At 35.5% G+C, this 20088-nt stretch overlaps 1 protein-coding gene across 4 annotated transcripts in view; it reads left to right on the top strand.

The window, feature by feature from the left end:
- Positions 1–20088, top strand: part of Klp10A (kinesin-like protein 10A) — a 469762-nt gene that overhangs the window by 236160 nt on the left and 213514 nt on the right. For all 4 annotated transcript variants that reach the window (XM_090390589.1, XM_090390588.1, XM_090390590.1 and 1 more), the window contains one exon: positions 16610–16673. In XM_090390589.1, coding sequence (XP_090246715.1) covers positions 16610–16673 — 64 coding nt within the window. The remainder of the gene's footprint in view (positions 1–16609; positions 16674–20088) is intronic.

The following is a 20088-nucleotide window of genomic DNA, read 5'->3' as shown; positions in this document are numbered from 1 at the left end:
CAATCCATCTATATCTTGGTATTCCCTTGGGTCTTTTCCCTGCCAACCTGGCAGAGAACACTTGTTTTGCTAATCTTTCCTCTCCCATTCTGCTTAAGTGACCATACCACCCGAGATTAGCTCTGTCCTGGATGCTGACAATATCAAGTTCTTTCCTAATATCCTTGTTTTTAATATGATATTGCCATTCATGCCGTCTGTTCATGCCCCTAATCTATCTCAGGACTCTCATATCTGCAGTCTCTAGTTTTGGTCAAGTGTTTTACTTCTAACCCAGCTCTCAGATCCATAAGTTAAAATTGGTTTGAACACTGTCTTTTATACAGCTAATTTAGTGTTTTGGCTAATTTCTTTCTTAAGTTCTCCATTCACAATGCAGTTGATATTTTCAATGTTTCTGTCTATTTTCATTATCTTTGTCTTTTTAATGCTGACCTTCATACCATATTTGTTACAAAAGTTATTCATTTTAGTCGGGGAATCTTGCAGACTTGTAGTGGATTTATTTAGAAGTATAACAGCATACGCATAAAGCAAAGAGCTGAGATTAACACCTCCAATTTTGATATCAGGTTTAATACCACTTTCCTTCAATGTGATCCATATTGATAATGAATAAGAGAGGGGATGATGTACATCCTTGTCTCACTTCAGATTTAACATTAAACCATCTTCCTGTACTTCCTTAAATTCTAACTGATGACTTACAACTCAAATAGAGACTGAGTATTGCTTCATATAATCTCCCATTAACACCATATAACTGTAACGTTTGGAATAGGTTTTCTCTTGGCATCTTGTCATATGCCTTTTCCAGATCTACAAAACTTAAATACAGATATTTGTTATATTCCCATGATTTCTCAACTATTTGTCATAAAGTGAAAGTCTGATCCTGACAACCTCTATTTGGTGTGAATCCAGCTTGTTTTTCAACAAGCTTCTCTTCCACAATCCTTCTCAATTGTTTCCAAATATTATTGCATATATCTTACCTGGAACACTCAGTAATGAAATGCCTCTGTAATTCTCACATTGTTTTATTTCCCTTTTTATATATGGGTATTATGGGAGTTCTACTTCAATCATCCGGAATTCGTCCCTGTGTCCAGGCCTTCTGAACTATGCAGTGTACGACTTTTATACCTCCATACTTTGGAATTTCTGGTCGAATATCATCTACTCCTGTTGCCTTTCCACATTTCAGGCTTTTGATTTCTTTTTCTACTGTATGCCTCTTGAGTGTTTTTTACCACTGTGCTATCACTGCTTGTTTCATTTAGCAATTTCTCGAAGTAATTACTCCATACTTCAAGGATATCTTTTTCTCCCGTTTTCATGTCACCTTTATCATCTCTATCTCCTTTTACATACTCTTTCCTCCATTCCTAAGCTTCTTCAACAACCTCCAGAATATTTTGCCCCTTTCTTGATATTTATTTTCTATGTTCTTGCCCAAGTCCTCCCATGACTTTTGTTTAGCCAGTTTTACACAGTGTTTAGCTTTCTTACATTTGTCTCTGTATTCTCTAAGAGCACAAACTGATTTATATGCCAGTAATTTTGATATGCTTTCTTCTTTTCCTTCACTACCTCTTTAACTTCCTGTGTCCACCATGGAGTTCTGATTTTTCTATCCTTGCAGACAACCTCACCACATGCCTCTCTGACTGAATCAATCAGTGTTTTCTTCAGGGCTTGCCACTGAATCTCCAAGGTTTGGTTCCTGCTCTCAAACTCCTTAATTTTTTCTTGAATAATATTTGTGTATTTTAGTCTACAGTTCATATTTGAGAGCTGCTCAACTTTTATTCTCTTTTGTCTTTTCAATATGAAATTCAGTTTTATCCTGCTCAAGACTAAATGGTGATCGCTTTGCTTTCAATTTCAAATCCTCTGTACACTCTGGTTCCTGCACCAGTGGGAAAACATCACTATCAACAATAACATAGTCAACAAGACTTTTCTTATTCCTTGCCTCTTCTCTCCATGTGAATTTGTGCACATTTTTATTGGAACATTGTGTTAATAATAACCAGTCCATGTCCTGAACAGAAATCCAACATTTCTTATTCAACAGGATTGATTATTATTTTATCACCAAAATAATGTTGCTTTTGAAACTTGGAAAGTTTGAAAAGTGACAATAGCTTATTGGAATACAACCTTCGACATGAGAGTAGCCTTTATATTGCACTCTACCACGTGAAAAACTGAAGATGTTTTTTGCATGTATGTTGGCCATATAGATTATAAATAATAATTGAATTTATATGTAATCCTGCTTTATATATGATTTAATACTAATGCATCTTCCTTTAGGCCTTCAAATTTAATCTGCCAATTTTGGGATTTAAGTATAAGTTTCATATTGCTCTGTGTTACTATATAAAAAAAGTTTTACTGACATCATAACGTCATAAACACTTTCACTATTACAAAATTTAAAGATCATTGTTATATCTGTTGAGATTTATTAATTGTTTGCCAATTACCTGATGCCAATCTATTTAACCCAAGTTTTCTTCTATGAATTTAATTTCAACTTATTTTTATTAGTATTTTCTTCATTATGTTTGCATAAATCTTTCTTGAATGCCGAATAACAAAGTTTCTCTATAATTTTCACAACAACTTTTATTTGAGTGTCTTTGTTTAGTGTGGTACATATTGATGGCTGTTTTTAAAGTTTTACATTTCCTGATAAATGCTAGCTACTGACAGAATTATTTTGGGAAAATCCAGATTAAAAGGAAAGTAAATAATAACATATCTACTCAATTTCTACATGAGATATGAACTAATAATTACTAATACCATCTTTTAAAAATATGTACAAAATTTATATAGGAGTTAATTATAAGCCCTTTAATTTATTTATTTATTTTTTATAAATTGTTTGAGATTTACTCCATTCATCTAGGATTCAACTGGCTGACCAGCTTCCTCTTGAAAATGCAGTGTAGCCACTGCAAAATTCATCGTCAATTTTCCTGATATGTAACCCCAAGGTGTGTTCAGGTTACTGTTATAGTAAGACATGGTTAACTTTACACTAATATTAATCTCCTATCAACAATTTTTCTACAAAACAGGCTATTACTTGTGAACATTCCAATATTGTCATATCAAACATTTCATTGCTAACTATTATAATAACGGAATTAACTCATGTCAATTATTCTTTATTCATAGAATTTTCACCTGAGTATCACAGGCATCATCAGTACAGGTACAAGGCTAATTAAACAATAACTGTTATATATTTACAAAGCACCACCTAAGTAGCTAAGGTTAAATTTCCTAGATTTATTTAATTATTCAATTATCATAATTATTTCTTTTTTTTTTTTTTAATATATATGTGTATACAATTATATGTTAGGAAAGATTTGCTGCTTTATAAAGTACTATCTCCCACAAGGGGAAAAGAAGTAGACCATCTGATCTGTTTAGGTTAGGGGAGTGAAGTAATGTTTCACATGTTTCTTTGTATAGCCGTTCCATTAGGAACCGACTTTTGTGAATGACTTTTGTCTTGTTCCACTTAACTCTATGTCTGGTGTTGATGGCATGTTCTGCAATTCCAGACTGTTCGGGTTCAAGGTACTGGATGTACGACTGGTGTTCTTCTAACCGGACCTGAGCAGATAATCTCTGATCTTTGACATATATTTTCAGTTTTTAGTCATGACTTGTTTACATGATTAAAAAGGATTAAAAGGATTTGCACAAATTACAAATCCTTTTAAAATGCAAAATTTATTTTATGAAAAAAGAAAAAAAATTTATCCCAAATATTACAGTGCCACAATGGTATAACATTTAATATCAATGACATCGAAGTATAGGTTGCAGTTTTGCTATTTTAGATACAATTTTTAGTGATGACAAATTATATATAGAAATGGATAAAAGGATACGTAAGGCTGGTATGGTGAGAAGCCAGATGAATAAATTTATGTGGAAAAAGAAACATCAGTCAAAAAAGGCAAAACTACATGATACAGAACAGCTTAAATCAATTCTAACAAACTGGAAATACAAGTTAGAAATAATACAAAGATAGAATGCCATAAGGAAATTCCCGAAGGGCCGCTAAGGCATTTCACTGTTTAAGGTAAAACAACTTAACAAGTAAAGGCTGAGGTAAGGTAGGACGCATATTGAGCACAATGTCAGTCATTCGAATAACTGCCTGAATGTTCCCAATCCCTTTTTAAGTGAAACTGGTGGTGCTGCTGTCACATATGCACAGTGAAATTTGCGTAATCCTTTTTACCTGCTTTTAGCTCCGCCTGCGTTAAAATTTCCCCTATCGGCGACTTTTGGCACTGAATATTTTTTTGCGGAAATCATCTTCCCATGCCTTCAAAAGTCTCAATATTTCCTGTTTGTCCAAAATATGATAATGCACACGAGCAGGGAATCTGGTAGACACCTGGTTAACTGAGATGTGGGAGCTTGTCCTTTGGAGACAATAGGAAAGTGGAGATTTTTCTGATGGGTCGAAAAACCACACAGATATTTAATGGTTTTAGCACCTTAGCTATGCATTCACTAATCCCTTGTACATAGGGGATAGGTATACGTGTAGGTTCTTCTATGCTTGAAGAGGATGCTGGAGCACGACTACTTAAAGCTCTTTTTATGAAGGACTTCTTATAGCCATTGGATATGAAGGATGAATTAATACACCGTAATTCTTTTTGTAAAAGTTCTTCTGAAGAACAAGAGGAGTTGGCTCTCTGAACTAGTGATTTTATAGCACCTGCCTTTTGGCTTGGATGGTGATGTGATTCAGCGTGGATGTACTGGCCTGTATGAGTCTCTTTCCTATAGACTGAATTGTAGATAACCATCTGGTTGGCGAAGAATCAAGAGGTCCAGAAATGCTAACTGCTTATTTACTTCTACTTCTAGGGTGAACTGGATCCTTGGATGAAGTGCATTAATTTTTGAGAGAAACAGTTGTTGTTCTTCTGAGGTGCCCTTCCATATGGCAAAAATGTCGTCCATATATCTGAACGAAATGTTAGGTCTGGGTGTAATGTTGTCAAAGATATGCTGCTCGCAATGCTCCATGAAGTAGTTGGCAATAGCAGGAGATATTGGATTACCCATTGCTGTCCCTTCTATTTGTTGGTATAACTGGTTTTTGAAGGAAAAATAACTGGACTTTATTACAAATTCAAATAATTTGACAATGTCTGGAGGAAAAAACAGCTAACAGAACAAGATTCGAGTGTGCAAAAATTCTTTTTAACACCAAGCCTCCGCGGCTGAACCTATCGTATGCTGGACAAAAAGCACCGAATTCGCTAAAAAATAACAAGAACCTAATTATTACGAAAGCTGGCAAAGGGAAGGCTGTAGTCATCCAAGACAGAAGAGAATACGAGAGAAAAATATCACTGTTACTCCGCGACTATTCGACTTATAGGCACCTCACTTCAGATCCTACAGGTAGTCAAATAAAAAAAGCTTAATGCCCTTATAGAAAAAATATCGATATGAAATGAAGATAAAAAGAAAATGCTAAAGACCTCCTTCGGGTGCCCACCAAGATTATATGGTCTTCCAAAAGTACATAAGCCAGGAAGCTTATGTACTACTTACTTTTGTAAGTAGGTTGTCCCACTTACAAAATATCAATATTTCTGTCAAATTTACTCACTTCTTCAACTAGAAGAACTGCTATATATATAAAAAAATTCTGTGGACTTCAGAAAATAAAATTTCTGATCTGCATCTAGACTAATCATAATTTCCGACGATGTGAAGATTATGATTAGTCTAGATGTTGTTTCGCTATTTATGAATGTTCCGTTGGTGGACAGCATAGAATTACTACACCAAGAATTTCCTCCAGACATTGTCAAATTATTTGAATTTGTAATAAAGTCCGGTTATTTTTCCTTCAAAAACCAGTTATACCAACAAATAGAAGGGACAGCAATGGGTAATCCAATATCTCCTGCTATTGCCAACTACTTCATGGAGCATTGCGAGCAGCATATCTTTGACAACATTACACACAGACCTAACATTTCGTTCAGATATATGGACGACATTTTTGCCATATGGAAGGGCACCTCAGAGGAACTACAACTGTTTCTCTCAAAAATTAATGCACTTCATCCAAGGATCCAGTTCACCTTAGAAGTAAATAAACAGTTAGCATTTCTAGACCTCTTGATTCTTCGCCAACCAGATGGTTATCTACAATTCAGTCTATAGGAAAGAGACTCATACAGGCCAGTACATCCACGCTGAATCACATCACCATCCCAGCCAAAAGGCAGGTACTATAAAAACACTAGTTCATAGAGCCCACTCCTTTTGTTCTTCAGAAGAACTTTTACAAAAAGAATTACAGTATTATTAATTCCTCCTTCATATCCAATGGCTATAAGAAGTCCTTCATAAAAAGAGCTTTAAGTAGTCGTGCTCCAGCAACCTCTTCAAGTATAGAAGAACCTACACTTATACCTATCCCCTATGTACAATGGGTTAGTGAATGCATAGCTGAGGTGCTAAAACCACTAAATATCTGTGTGGCTTTTCGACCCATCAGAAAAATCTCCACTTTCCTAATGTCTCCAAAGGACAAGCTCCCACATCTCAGTTAACCAGGTGTCTACCAGATTCCCTGCTCGTGTGGATTATCATATTTTGGACAAACAGGAAGATCTGCTCAGGTCCGGTTAGAAGAACACCAGTCGTACATCCAGTACCTTGAACCTGAACAGTCTGGATTTGCAGAACATGCTATCAACACCAGACATAGAGTTAAGTGGAACAAGACAAAAGTCAGTTCCTAATGGAACGGCTATACAAAGAAACATGTGAAACATTACTTCACTCCCCTAACCTAAACAGATCAGATGGTCTACGTCTTGTGGGAGATAGTACTTTATAAAGCAGCAAATCTTTCCTAACATGTAATTGTATACACATATATATATTAAAAAAAAATAATAATTATGATAATTGAATAAATAAATAATTATTATTTAATAATTAAATAAATCTAGGAAATTTAACCTTAGCTAATTAGGTGGTGCTTTGTGAATATAACAGTTATTGTTATATTCACTTTGTGAGTTTCTGTTTTTCTGAGATTCTGTTATTATGATAGTTAGTAATATGTCTACTCGCGGTATTTCCTTACTGAAACTAACATTTCATGCTTCTATGGCACTTCTGACTGAATCTATCCACCTTCGTCTAACCTTAGTCTTCTTCTGGGTCTGTTTGCTGCTGTCTTGGCATCAAACACCTGTTTTGCTAACCTTTCTTCACCCATGCCATTTAAGTGGCCATACCACCTTAGATTAACTCTGCTGACGCATTCTTAAATGCTAATAATATCAAGTTCCATTATAATATCTTGATTTTTAATGATTCTGCCGTTGATGCTATTGGTTCACTTCCTTATTTTTCTCAGAACCTTCATATCTGTTTTCTAGTCTTTGATCAAATGCTTTATTTCTAACCCATCTCTCAGATCCATAACTTAAAACTGGTTTGAACACTGTCTTATATACTGTTAGTTTTGTGTTTTGGCTAATTTCTCTCTTATTTCATAAAAATTTATTCAGCTGGCTATCCACCATACCAGCTTTACTTATTCTGTTGTCTCTTTCCAGATCTAACCTGCATTCTTCACTAAAAACTGTGCCTAAATAGATTATTTATTTTACTTGTTCTGTAGGATTTCCATTCAGAACAGAATGGAACTGAAGTTTTGTATATTGTTGCCTATTTTCATAGTGTTGGTCTTTTTATTGCTGATTTTCATGCCAAATTTGTTTCAGCTGTTATTAATTTAGTTAGTGAATCCTGGAGACTTGCACTAGATGTGTTTGGGAGTACATCATCTACATAAAGCAAAGAGCTAAGTTTGACATCTCCAATTCCTAATATCAGGCTTGATGCTACTCTCCTTTATAATGTGATCCATATAGATGATGAATAAGAGTGGAGATAATGTGCATCCTTGTCTTACCCCTAATTTTACATCAAACCATCTTCCCGTATTTCCTTCAATTGTAACTGCTGACTGACAACTTTAAATATAGACTGTGTCGTTGTAATGTGCCATCCAGTCGTTTTAGATTCTTGGTGATCCTGTGAACAAAGGCTCTCCATCCCACTCACCCTTTCAGTAATAGTAAATTCAAAATGATAATTTCTGTTATGTTGTCCATTCAACTCCTTAGTAGTCTTCCTCTTCTTGTCATTCCCCAATCTTTCCCAGCATATTCCAATTATTCATCAGCTCGTATAATATGACCATGTTTAGCAATCATTGCCTCCAAGGAGTATTCTCTCGTTATATTCTCCAAAACCTTCTTATTGGTCATTCTTGGAGTTCATAGGATTCTTAATAGTCTTCTCCACACCGATAATTCAATTGAATCAATTTGCTTTCTGTTTTCTTAATAATCCAGCTTTCACATCCATACTTCACTATTGGAAATATCATTGCTTTGACAATTGTAACTTTATTGGCCTTACTCACACCTCTATCTTTCGTAATTTTTGTATTTTGTATTCTGTAATTCAGGTTTAACATCACTTTTTTTTCTCATGACTATCTTTCTTTTAAATTCATCTTCAGATTTACCATAATTTCTGATTCTGGACCCCAGTAAATCATAACTTTTACAATTTCTATTTTATTTCCCTCTATTATAAAAAATCATTTCAATTTCCAGAAGCCATCAGTTTTGTTTTGCTGATGTTTAAATTAAGCTCGGGTTTGTTACTTTCCATCTTGGCCAATAGAATCAATCGCTCCAGATCTTCTTTAGTTTCTGCTATGAGGATTGTATCATCTACATATCTTAAATTATTTATTTTCCTGCCACCAATCTTAATTCCAGCTGGATCTTTGTCTGAATCAGCCATTCTCATAACATATTCGCTATAAATATTAAAAAGCTAGTGTGACAGTATACATCCAGCCGCATCCCTTTTTCCATTTGAACACTGTCTGTTTCTCCAAAAACTGTTTTTGCTGAAGCTTCTTGGTTGGCATACATTTCTCTTATCAAGAGAATTAGATGTTCAGTTATTTCCATTGATCTCATTACAATCCATCAATCTGTTGTGATCCATGCAATCAAAAGCTTTCTTATAATCAATAAAACAGATAAATACTTCCTTCTGAAATTCTCTTGTTCTTTCCATAATCCATCCTATGTTTGCTCTTTTGTCTCTAGTTCCACTACCTCTCCTAAAGTCTGCCTGTTCTTGTGGCATTTCTCTTTTCACATATGCTTTTCTCATCACTTTTAGTATAATTTTGTTTGTATGTGAAATTAAAGCATTGGTTCTGTAATTCTCCATGCAATCAAAAGCTTTCTTATAATCAATAAAACAGATAAATACTTCCTTCTGAAATTCTCTTGTTCTTTCCATAATCCATCCTATGTTTGCTCTTTTGTCTCTAGTTCCACTACCTCTCCTAAAGTCTGCCTGTTCTTGTGGCATTTCTCTTTTCACATATGCTTTTCTCATCACTTTTAGTATAATTTTGCTGGTATGTGAAATTAAAGCATTGGTTCTGTAATTCTCACAATCTCTGGCAATTGTTTTTTTTTGGAATTGAGATGAATACTGATGTTTTCCAATCTCTAGTCCAGTATATTTTCTTGCAAACCTGTTGACAAATTTCAATCAGTATATTCACTACTTCATCCCCAGCTGCTCTCAATAATTCCACTGACACATCAGCTCCAGGAGCTTTTCCTTTTGACAGCTGTTCCATTGCTAATATCACCTCACTTTTCATTATTATTGGTTCCTTAACAAATTCTCGCCTTTGTGGTAAATGATATTCACCTCAAACTGTGCAATCACGATTCGACTTAATGGAACCCTAAAGTTCATGTTTGAACTTTAGAGTTCGCTTGCCAGCTCAAACGCAAACAAACAGGAATAAAATTCAACCAAGGGTTGAAAGTTTGTGTGAGTTGAGCCCACTGGTAATGAGAAATTCCATCGGAACGACAAACGATACCCGATCGTGAATGTGTTAAAACAAGAAATATATAGTGAATATTGTTATGACAGTCTCAGATGTTATGGAATTCGTTTGAAGACAATTAGCATTTCAACTCAACACTTGTTGGTTGCCTTTGTCTTTGGGTGGTGTGATCTTTTGTTAATACCGCACCAATCATATGCCTGTATTCACAGCTGCTCTCTCGTGTAAAACAAAATTTAACTTGCACATATTGTAATAACTAAAAAAAAAAAAAGTTAAATAATTTATAAGCATATAAAAGGATATCACCTGCAAATCGTTGGCGTGCCAGCAAAATCCTCGGACGTGCTATAGGTTTGCCATGTATGCCCTAGAGCAGTCTTTCAGTTTATTTTTTGCTTGTATTTTGGTTTCTTTAGTGCAGCACCTGCCTTAAACACTGGGCCAATTGTGAAATGTCTTCCTTCCTTTTATACTGACGGTATTGTTAGTTTCATCCAAGAATTGTTACTCTTTCACTTACTAGCCAGGAACTTTCTCCATGACATCTTCGTTTCATATACTGGAGTTCTTATTGTTTTAACCTTGCAAGCAATCAAAATAATAATAAAAAAAATTTTTTTAAAAAATCAGCTAAGCCTTTTATTTCGAAATAAGGAGTAGGTAAGGCCGTTTTAGCTCTGTCGAACTTTTGGAGACTGAGTGGGCAGTTCACTCTTACATGTTCTCGATCCTCTCCATGTGAAATTTGTACATATTTTTATATTGAAAGATGCTATTAGTAATAATTAGTCCATGTCTTGTGTGATATTGAGCAGATATGTTATTAACTTTTCCCTTTACTCTGGATTTTCCCCAAACAATTGCCAGCAGCTAGTATTTTTCAGGTGAGAACCATGTAAAACTTTGAAAAGAAATAAAAAAATCCATCAATATGTACCATGCTAAACAAAGACTGTGGCTTAGGTACAACAGATTCATTCAATTGATTCATTTGAATTAAGGATGTTGAAGAGACTATTAAGAATCACATGGACTGCAAGAATGACCAATAAGGTTTTAGAGAATATAAAGATAAAAGGCTCCTCATATTATATTATGCGAGATGTCTTCATAATTTGACCTAGCTCTGAAGAAACCCTCCATGGTTTTACAATTCTCAACAGCTTAAACCACATTAAAAGTTGAAAGAAAGACAAATAGTTTTCATTCCTAGATTTTCTCATCTCTGTAAAAAGTCATGGCCATCTTTCATTTGAAATCTACAGAAAAAACTCAACACTGAATATATGGGTTCATTCATCTCCATATATAATGCTGTAACTTGTGTCCTGCTGATGTAGTATGACCTTTATATATATATATATATAAAGAATGAAATTAAAAGAAGGATAGTCATGGGAAAAAGGTGAATGTTAAACCTGACAAAATTTATGAAAGATGGAGATGTAAGGCCACGAGTTAAAACAGTTGTATTTCCAATAGTGATGTATGGATGTTAAAGCTGGATTATTAAGAAGAAAGACAGAAACCAAATTGATTCATTTGAATTATGGGTGTTGAGGAGACTATTAAGAATTCCATGGACTGCAAGAATGACCAATAAGGTTTTAGATAATATAAAGACAGGAGGCTCTTTGAAGGTGATCACCAAACAGAAGTTGATGTGCTTTGGTCATATTATGCAAGATGATGAATCATTGGAAGAGGCAGTTATATTGAGGAAGATTGAGGGAATGAGAAGAAGAGGAAGACCACAAAAGAGTTGGATAGACAACATAACAGAACTTTCCAATTGATTACTGAAAGAAAGCACAAGAGGACGAGTGGATGGAGAGCCTTTGTTCACAGGATCACCAAGACTCCAAAATGACTGAATGGCACATAACAATAAATGGGTACCTCCATGAAGTCAAAGACTCGTTGCAGGAGACCCACACTACCCATTATTCACACAATAAATATCATACATTTCCTTCAAATTATCCACTGTTGGGGCACTGACATCCACTGCTAACAACCCATTCTACTCATTCACAACTCTCCAAGTAAAGAACGTAGAGTATTTCCTTACTAACTACACTCTTAGACTCCAGCCTGATTGGCCGAGTGGTTAGCATATCTGCTCTCCATTCAAGAGGCTGTGGGTTTGAATCCTGTCAGGGGCAAGGATGTTTGTGATTGTTCTACTAACCATTTACCATATGTACACTGCTGTAACCTGTGTCCTTGTGCAGTATGATCTTTAATGTCTTTGTGCCATAAAAATCAAAAATAACTAACACTCTTAGACAACTTCCAAGTGTGACCCCTTGTTTTCCCCCTACTCATGTTTTGAAAAATTCTTTTGTGTTCCTTTAGTAAATTATAAGATTCTATCATATCCCCTCTACTCCACTTGTCAGCTAAACTCTGCAACCTACACACCTTTACTCTATCCTCATAAGGAGCATTCCATAGACCTGTCACTTGTCTCTGAATCCTCTCCACCACTTCCTGATCCACAATAAACACAGGTGATCAAATCTATGCATGATAGTCAATTTTGCCAAATCAGTCAGTGTGTGTGTGTGTTCTTCAACATCCAAGTAATTCTCTGAGCTATTTTCCCCACCATTGTAATGTATCCTCTGAATTTCAAAATCTCTATCCACCATCACCCCATTATCCCTAACCTCATGAATTTCCTGTAATCTAGTATCATCAGTATGATACAGAGTATGTACTCTTTTTATCCTGAAGTGCATTACCTTACATTTTACAACATTAAATTGACACCACCAATTTTTTTGTCATTCTGCAAGATATCTGATATCTATATCAGTTTTATCAACTATAGCCATCTTCAGTTTTGCATCATCAGCAAACAACTGAACATTTCAACCCCCCCAATCCAAATCCTGCAAATATGTACGATTGCGGTTCCATAAGTTTCCAGACTGACTAACTAACTTTTAGAGGTGGTAGAAAGAAAACAACTGTGTAAATTTTCAACATAATCTTCCTTTACTTCAACACACTTTTCACATCTTTGAATTAACATTTCTATTCCCTTGAAAAAATAGTCTGTGCTTTTGTCTGCAAAATAGCCTAAAACTGCATCTTTCACCTCATTGTCATTTGAAAATTTTCTTCCTTGAAGGTCTTTCTTCAGTTTCGAGAAGAGGTAGTAATGACTGGGTGCTAGATCTGGGCTGTAGGATGGGTGTTCAATCTGCTGGAAGCCACAGTCCTTCACTGAAGCCTTCGCAACAATAGCCATATGGCTATTGTTGAAAAAATTATAGACTGGAGCATTGTCGTGAAGCAGGTGAACACCATGACTCAGCATTCCTTTATGGCACTGCACAGTTTGTGCAGAAGTGAAGCATAATATTCTGCATTCACAGTGGTATTCCTTTCCTTGAAGTCAATTAAGAGAATTCCCCAATAATCCCAAAAGGTTGTTGCCATGATTTTCTCGGTGGACTAAGTGATCTTGGCTTTTCTCGGCAGTGCTTCGCCTGGTTTCCCTCCTCCATGGATTCCCTTTTGGAAAGAGGATCATAATAAAGGATCATAGGTTCATCCCTGGTGATAATGGATTCCAGCACTTCTCTCTGATTCCCTGGGCAAAGCTCTAAAAACTTGCAGAATGTTCGATTGTTTTGTGTTCTGTAGGTGAAGAGTTAATTTTTATGGATGACAATGCTACACCACATTATACATGAGCAGCAGAGATCCTTCTGGAGACTGAGGATATTAATCAAATAATATCTAGCATGCTCCTCAGATCTGAACCTCATAGAACACATTTAGATGCCATGGGAAAATGCATTGCTGCTCGATGCCCTCCAGAAAACAAGCAATGCCCAGAAAGTGGGCCAGTTTACCTCAAGAACTCCTGAATCACTTGATGCTAAGTGTAGTACGACATTATGAGAGCTGCATCACAGTTTCAGGGTAGACATTCCATACTGAAATGGCTTTCTGTGAGCACTGTACATGAATTCCTTGACTACATCCATAGGAAATTTGTAACCTTTTTTTGCCAAAACGTATTGCAATTTGTACAAAATTTATAACACATTTTTTGTGTAATATAATTTATTAGTATGTGGGCAATAAATTTATGTCCACAGTTGGCTGTTCATGAGAATTTTTTCGCATACAGGTAAAAATGTAGTTTGTCCTTAGCTTTTGGACACCAGTGTATATCTTTATACCTGTGAAGAAGATGCCTTGGTGATTAAGGGAAAATGTTGGTTTAATGATTATATAATTAAAGTTAGTTATTATCCCTAGACATGTTTTCTCTTCTAAACAACATGATTGGTGGTGCTCTTATTTGGCATGTGATGTGTTGTATCATTGTATATGCAGTCTTAGCTAATGTAGAGTTGGAACTGTGCTGACTAAATTATATAATTTGTTCAACATAGTTCCAAATTGCTAACCTTTCTTGTTCATTAAGCATCCTAGTGGATGCCTAGTCACAAGATGAGGATTGGAGATAGTCAGAAGCTCAGTCTTTTCTCCATTATTTATGGTAAGTCTACTCTGTTACATAACTTTTCATCTGTTAAGCCTGCAACCTATGGTTCACAAGCTGCATGCAGCTCTTTAACTTTTAGTCTACATGAACAACAAGCTCATACCACAAACACTTCTCACTTTAGTTTGTCTGCACATTATAAGCAGAGCAAATGTACTGCATATTGTTGAAGGTTAATCATTGCAGTGGTGGCAGGTATAAAATAGTTAAAAGGAATAAAATAATATCCATGTGTACATAGTATTTGTAATAGCTGTATGAATTCATATTGTAAATCACTTCACTTTTAAAATAGGTAATGTATTATTAACCGTCTTAATCATGCAGGTCTCTTGGCATGTTTAAAGATGAAAATTACTGCATACTTACCTGATGTTCATTCACTCAGGAAGTTCACCAAAAAAAAAAAAAAGTTCCAATTTGTATCTAATTGGATGTTTATTACATTTTTTTAAATATTAATAAATATTTCAAAACTTTTTTTAATTTACCCCCTCCAGCTTGAGCTGAGGTGCATCTCTTTGGATTTTTTTTTTTTTTTAAGATCAGAAATGGCTTTTTACTTAAAGAAAAAGCTACCAATCTTGGCCTTAGTCAATCCATGACTTTAATCAGAAGCACCAGTAAAAGTTATTAAACATAATTAAATGTGTAAGAAGTGTAATTAAACAGTGCAGTTCACCATTTTATTTCACTGAATGGAAAAATCCATTGGTCTTGTGGCATTTGCTACATAGACCAGGTGGGGTGAGCTGGAGAGATTCATAGCATGTAAAGGATGTTGAGAAGAAAAGGAACCACGAATTCAAATTAACCTTCCATACAATAAATACATGGAACCTCCGTAGCTCAGTCGGTATAGATGAAGCCCTTTGGTCGGAAAGACCTGGGTTCAATTCCAGCCCAAGACGTGGGCTATCTTTATCTGGTCGCTTTCAACTGCAGGTGAGTTCGCCAGTCTCGTACGGAGGTAGGGGATGTTTTCACCTGGAAATTCGGGTTTTTCATCCCCCAGAACAGGAAAGCCGACCCCATGAACACACCGGAGGGCATAGGGCAAACCACCTTCTTCTCATGATTGTCGCAGTTGTGAAGTCCACAGCTAAGAACCTTAATGGTTTGTGTAAAGCTTAAGACAGTAAATACGAGATATCAAGTATTTTGTTAAACAGAAATTCTGTATATTTCATAACTGCTTTATAAGAAAATTTAAAGAAGCCTCAGAAATGCTTCTTACTCCAACACAATGTAATTACACTGTTTATATGTACTAAAATGTTGAAGTTAGTGAAAATGCTGTTGTGTAATTATTCTTTTTATACAATAAAAATAATCTAGTTTTTTATACATTCTTGTACCTCTGATGATGCAAGTCCAACAACTTGCATAATTTTTGTTGGGTTTTATTGTTAGTTTAATAAATCTAATTCTTGTTAACAAATGTGTTCTCCATATTGGAAGTTGAACAACACTCTTGTTTGTAATCATAAAAGCTTAAAATGTTGATGCTGTTTAATAGAAACTATATGGTTAACCACTTCACCTATGATTGAGCTTTAAATTCAGCAAACACATTTTTAGTCTCATTCATTTATTATATCTTCTGTTTGTTTTATAGAAAATGTGCAAAGCTTTATTAAATTCTCTTGAAAGCAAATGTAGTTTTAATATGTTCTATTGACTATCATTATTTGATGAAAACAATGAACTGGTCTTATGGTGCAGTTGACTCTCTTGCTATAGCAGACTTGTAGTGACTTCAGAGTAGTTTGCTATGATCTTCTTAACATATAATTGTACCTTATGGAACTTTTGTCAGGACTTTTTTTTTGGCAGTTTGTTATAATGGCATTTGCTTTGTCATAGTGAAAGTTGACTGTATTTGCTTCATATGATATATATATATATGTGTGTGTGTGTGTGTGTGTGTATTAAACTGACTTTCTATAACTTATTAAGTAAACTGACTGAATATGCATTATTTTTCAAAGTTGGCTTTAACCATAGTAATAATTATTAAATAATACACATTTATTGCTTTTGTGTATTTCTTTCTCAATGGTATTATTGTTTTATAGACTATGGGTGGAGATTTCCTTGGTAAATCTCAAGATTGCACAAAAGGAATTTATGCATTAGCAAGTAAGTGCATATTGGATTTTAAAAAATTCATTTTGTTTATAGCTATTTTAAATACAGTAGTTGGATTTATAGATGTTGTAAATAGGAATCATATTGTATAATAATTTCATTGTTCCTGATTTAATTCATTTTACAAATTAAAAGCTGAAACATATTAATGGCTTTTATTGCCGTAAACGTTGTGCTTTGCAAACACTTAGAAAGGCTTAGAAGTTGAATGTTACTTGTTTATAATTAATGATCTTAACCCCAACATTACAAGAACAAAATAAATATGATAATTCATTAAGATAGTGAGATTTTGCTCTATTTCATGTAGGGTTGTGGAGTTGGTACATAAAACCTTGGGCGCCGATTCCGACTCGGACTTCTCAATTTATGGTACCTTCAACTCAGACTCCAAGTTTTCTAGCCATTTCTCCATTTAAGCCTAAAAAGGCTGGTTTGTGAGAAAAATGATAGAGGTATACTAATCTTCACTGGCATTTCAGTGTTGTGGTTTTTAAACTTTTCTGACATCATTATTACAATGACTTTGTCAGATGTAAAGAATCTTGGTAGATGTGTTTTGGCTTCCAGTAGATTTCTGATCTTTCTTTAGCCTAAAGTAGAGGGAATGTTTTTATTGCTGTTTTATTTACATATTCTCATTTACGCTTCTGACACTTTAGGATGAAAATGCTACAAATGTCTTTTTAAATTTGATACTCTTGTAGGCACATTTTTTATCAGAACCACAAAAACTACTAATTTTTGCATCACATGCTTTTTCACAGTCACTGTCTTCTATAATACATTGACACACACATTTCTCATCTGTTGTTATTGTAAAGTGTTCAAAAAACAGTGGACTCTGTTGATACTTTTGCGATTGTGAATTTTTTCATGGGATGCCACTTTCACTAATATAATATATAAATTATCATAAAATGTTTTATTTTGAAATTTGCAAAGAACTTAAAATATAACCTGAAAAAAATAGGCCAATCAAATTATCTGTGAAATAAGAAATTTTAACATATTATTTATATTACAATTTAAATTCATTAGGAGTTGGAATCGGTACATTTTTTCCTACTCAGACTCCACAGCTCTCATTTCATGGGACTCTGGAAGAAAGAGGCAGTCAAGGAAAAGAAGAAAGTGTATAGAAAATTCTTGGCAAGTTGGTCAGCATGTGCTCTGCGATAATATGGAGAAAAATGTAAAATTGCAAAGTGATATGCAAGACTAGCTAAACAAAAGTAATAGGAACACTTTGGTAAGAACACGGAATATAAATATCAGGATGTGACAAAATGACAAAATTCTGAAGACTATAAAAAAAACTTCAAAATAGGAAGAGTACTATAAAAGGAAACAGTTCACAAAGATGGAGGAGGAAAAAAACTGCCAATAGGACACTAGATGTATTGAATAACTACTTTGAAAGATTGTTAAATGAAACAAGCAGTGACAGCACAGTGGTGGAAAGTATTCAAGAAAAATAATGTAATCAGGAGTACATTAGTATTTGAGGTACGTCAGTACCTCAGATGTCACCAAAAACCTGAAATATAGAAAGGCAACATGAATAAATATGTGACTAGAAATTCTCAAATATGGAGGAATGAGCTCTACAAATTTGAGAATTTCTAGTCACATTTATTCAAGAAACCTGGGACAGAGGATCAAAATTAAAATAATTGGATTAGAGCTGTCATGGTGCCCATCTATAAAAAGAGAAATAGAGCACTATCTGAATTACTAAGGAATTTCCCTACTGATTTTATTTTGATAAATTATGGAGACTACTAGTATGTTAAGAATAATTATTTGAATTTCCTGCCATTTCCCCCCTTCATATTTAAGGTCATTTGGAGCCCACACACTCTCTCTCTCTCTCTCTCAATGGATAAAGTCGGTGATACCTACCTAATAGTGTGCCGGTTGTTCTCTAGCGCAAATAACACGAGTCTGTACTTTCGGAGGCATTGACTCCACCAGGCGCCAGAGGGTGGCCGGAGGTAATTCCAGCCATACCTATTGCAGAATTGTCCACGACTGTGCCTGAGATGTCAGTCCCAGATACATGGATTTGATGTCTTTTTTTACAGCATCCCAGAGAGATTCAATTGGATTTAAATCTGCAGACGTGGTGGGGGGGGGTGGATGGTCCCAAACTCAGATGAATGTTCCTTGAGCCATGTCTGGGTGGTTGGGACTTGGCAGGGTTGCACATTGTCCTGCTGACGTAGACCAGTGGCATGAAGGCCATGAAAATGTGTAGGTGATCATCCAGCGTTTAAGGACCTGTCCAGACACACTAAAGGACCTAATGTCCTGAAACCATTACAAAGCCACCACCTTCTTGAACAGAGCTGACCTGGCATGATGGGGCCATGTCCTCATGCTGGCGACGATATGCTCACATCCTCCCGTCAGTTTGGTACAACTGATAATGTAATTCATCAGACCACACGAGTCTGGTCCACTCTGCAGAGGTACAGTTTTGATGGTCCTTACACCAGGCGAGGTGCAATGTCTGATGATGAGCTGTCAACAGTGGTATATGGTTAAGGCACCGGTTCCCATAGCCCATGGTGTGCAGAGTATGCCATACTGTTCGTTTGCTGACTCTGCTTGGATCTCCGACATTGAAACAGGATGCGATTTGTGCCACAGTTGGTCTGTACGAGCTTGGACAGTCTACATCTACCTCAGTTATCAAAAGTATGTGGTCAGCTGCCACTTTCTCGCCGGGTGCTGGTATGGATTTAGAGAGGATTCAGTTCATGTGAGCACACCATCAACAATGTAGACACATGATACAGTTGCTCTCAAGAACCGCAACTCAAGATCATTCTATCGCTCAAGTGGTAAGTTTTCTTACCACTTGAGCGATAGAATGATCCATCCATCTTGTGCTAATCATACATCCACGAATCATATTTGCTAAGATCGCCTCATTTACCTCTGTTTGTCGATCGAGATACATTGTTGGGAATCCCAGGTATATGCCTATTTACTATCTGCATTCAATTTGAGTACGTTTCGCTCTGTGTGGGGGGATCAACTTATCTCTAATGTTTTGTCCATTGTGTGTGTGTGTGTGTGTGTGTGTACATATATAGTGTGGCACAAAAAAAAAAAAAACGGTATACTGAACCCCATGTACCATTATACAGCATATCTCATAGTACGTGTACAGAAGGGGAGTGTCAAAGTTCAGTACTGTTTGTCATACCGTGTGTGTGTGTATACACAGAAACATGCTACGTTACAATTCAAGTAGTATGACACAGTAACACTGCTTTAATCAACCTTTAATATAGAATAATAATTTATTCTACTGGCTGGACCTCTGGGGGGGGGACCTACATCAAAGCTATATCCCCCCCCCCCCCCTTTTTTTTTTTCCTTTTTTTTTTTTAAA

This window comes from Typopeltis vanoorti, chromosome 3 (genome assembly GCF_054136105.1).
Source record: "Typopeltis vanoorti isolate ZY-2024b chromosome 3, IOZ_Tvanoo_1.0, whole genome shotgun sequence".
Taxonomy (NCBI): Eukaryota; Metazoa; Arthropoda; class Arachnida; order Uropygi; family Thelyphonidae; genus Typopeltis; species Typopeltis vanoorti.
The sequence above is the reverse complement of the archived record's forward strand: the minus strand, read 5'-3'. Positions and strand labels throughout refer to the sequence as shown.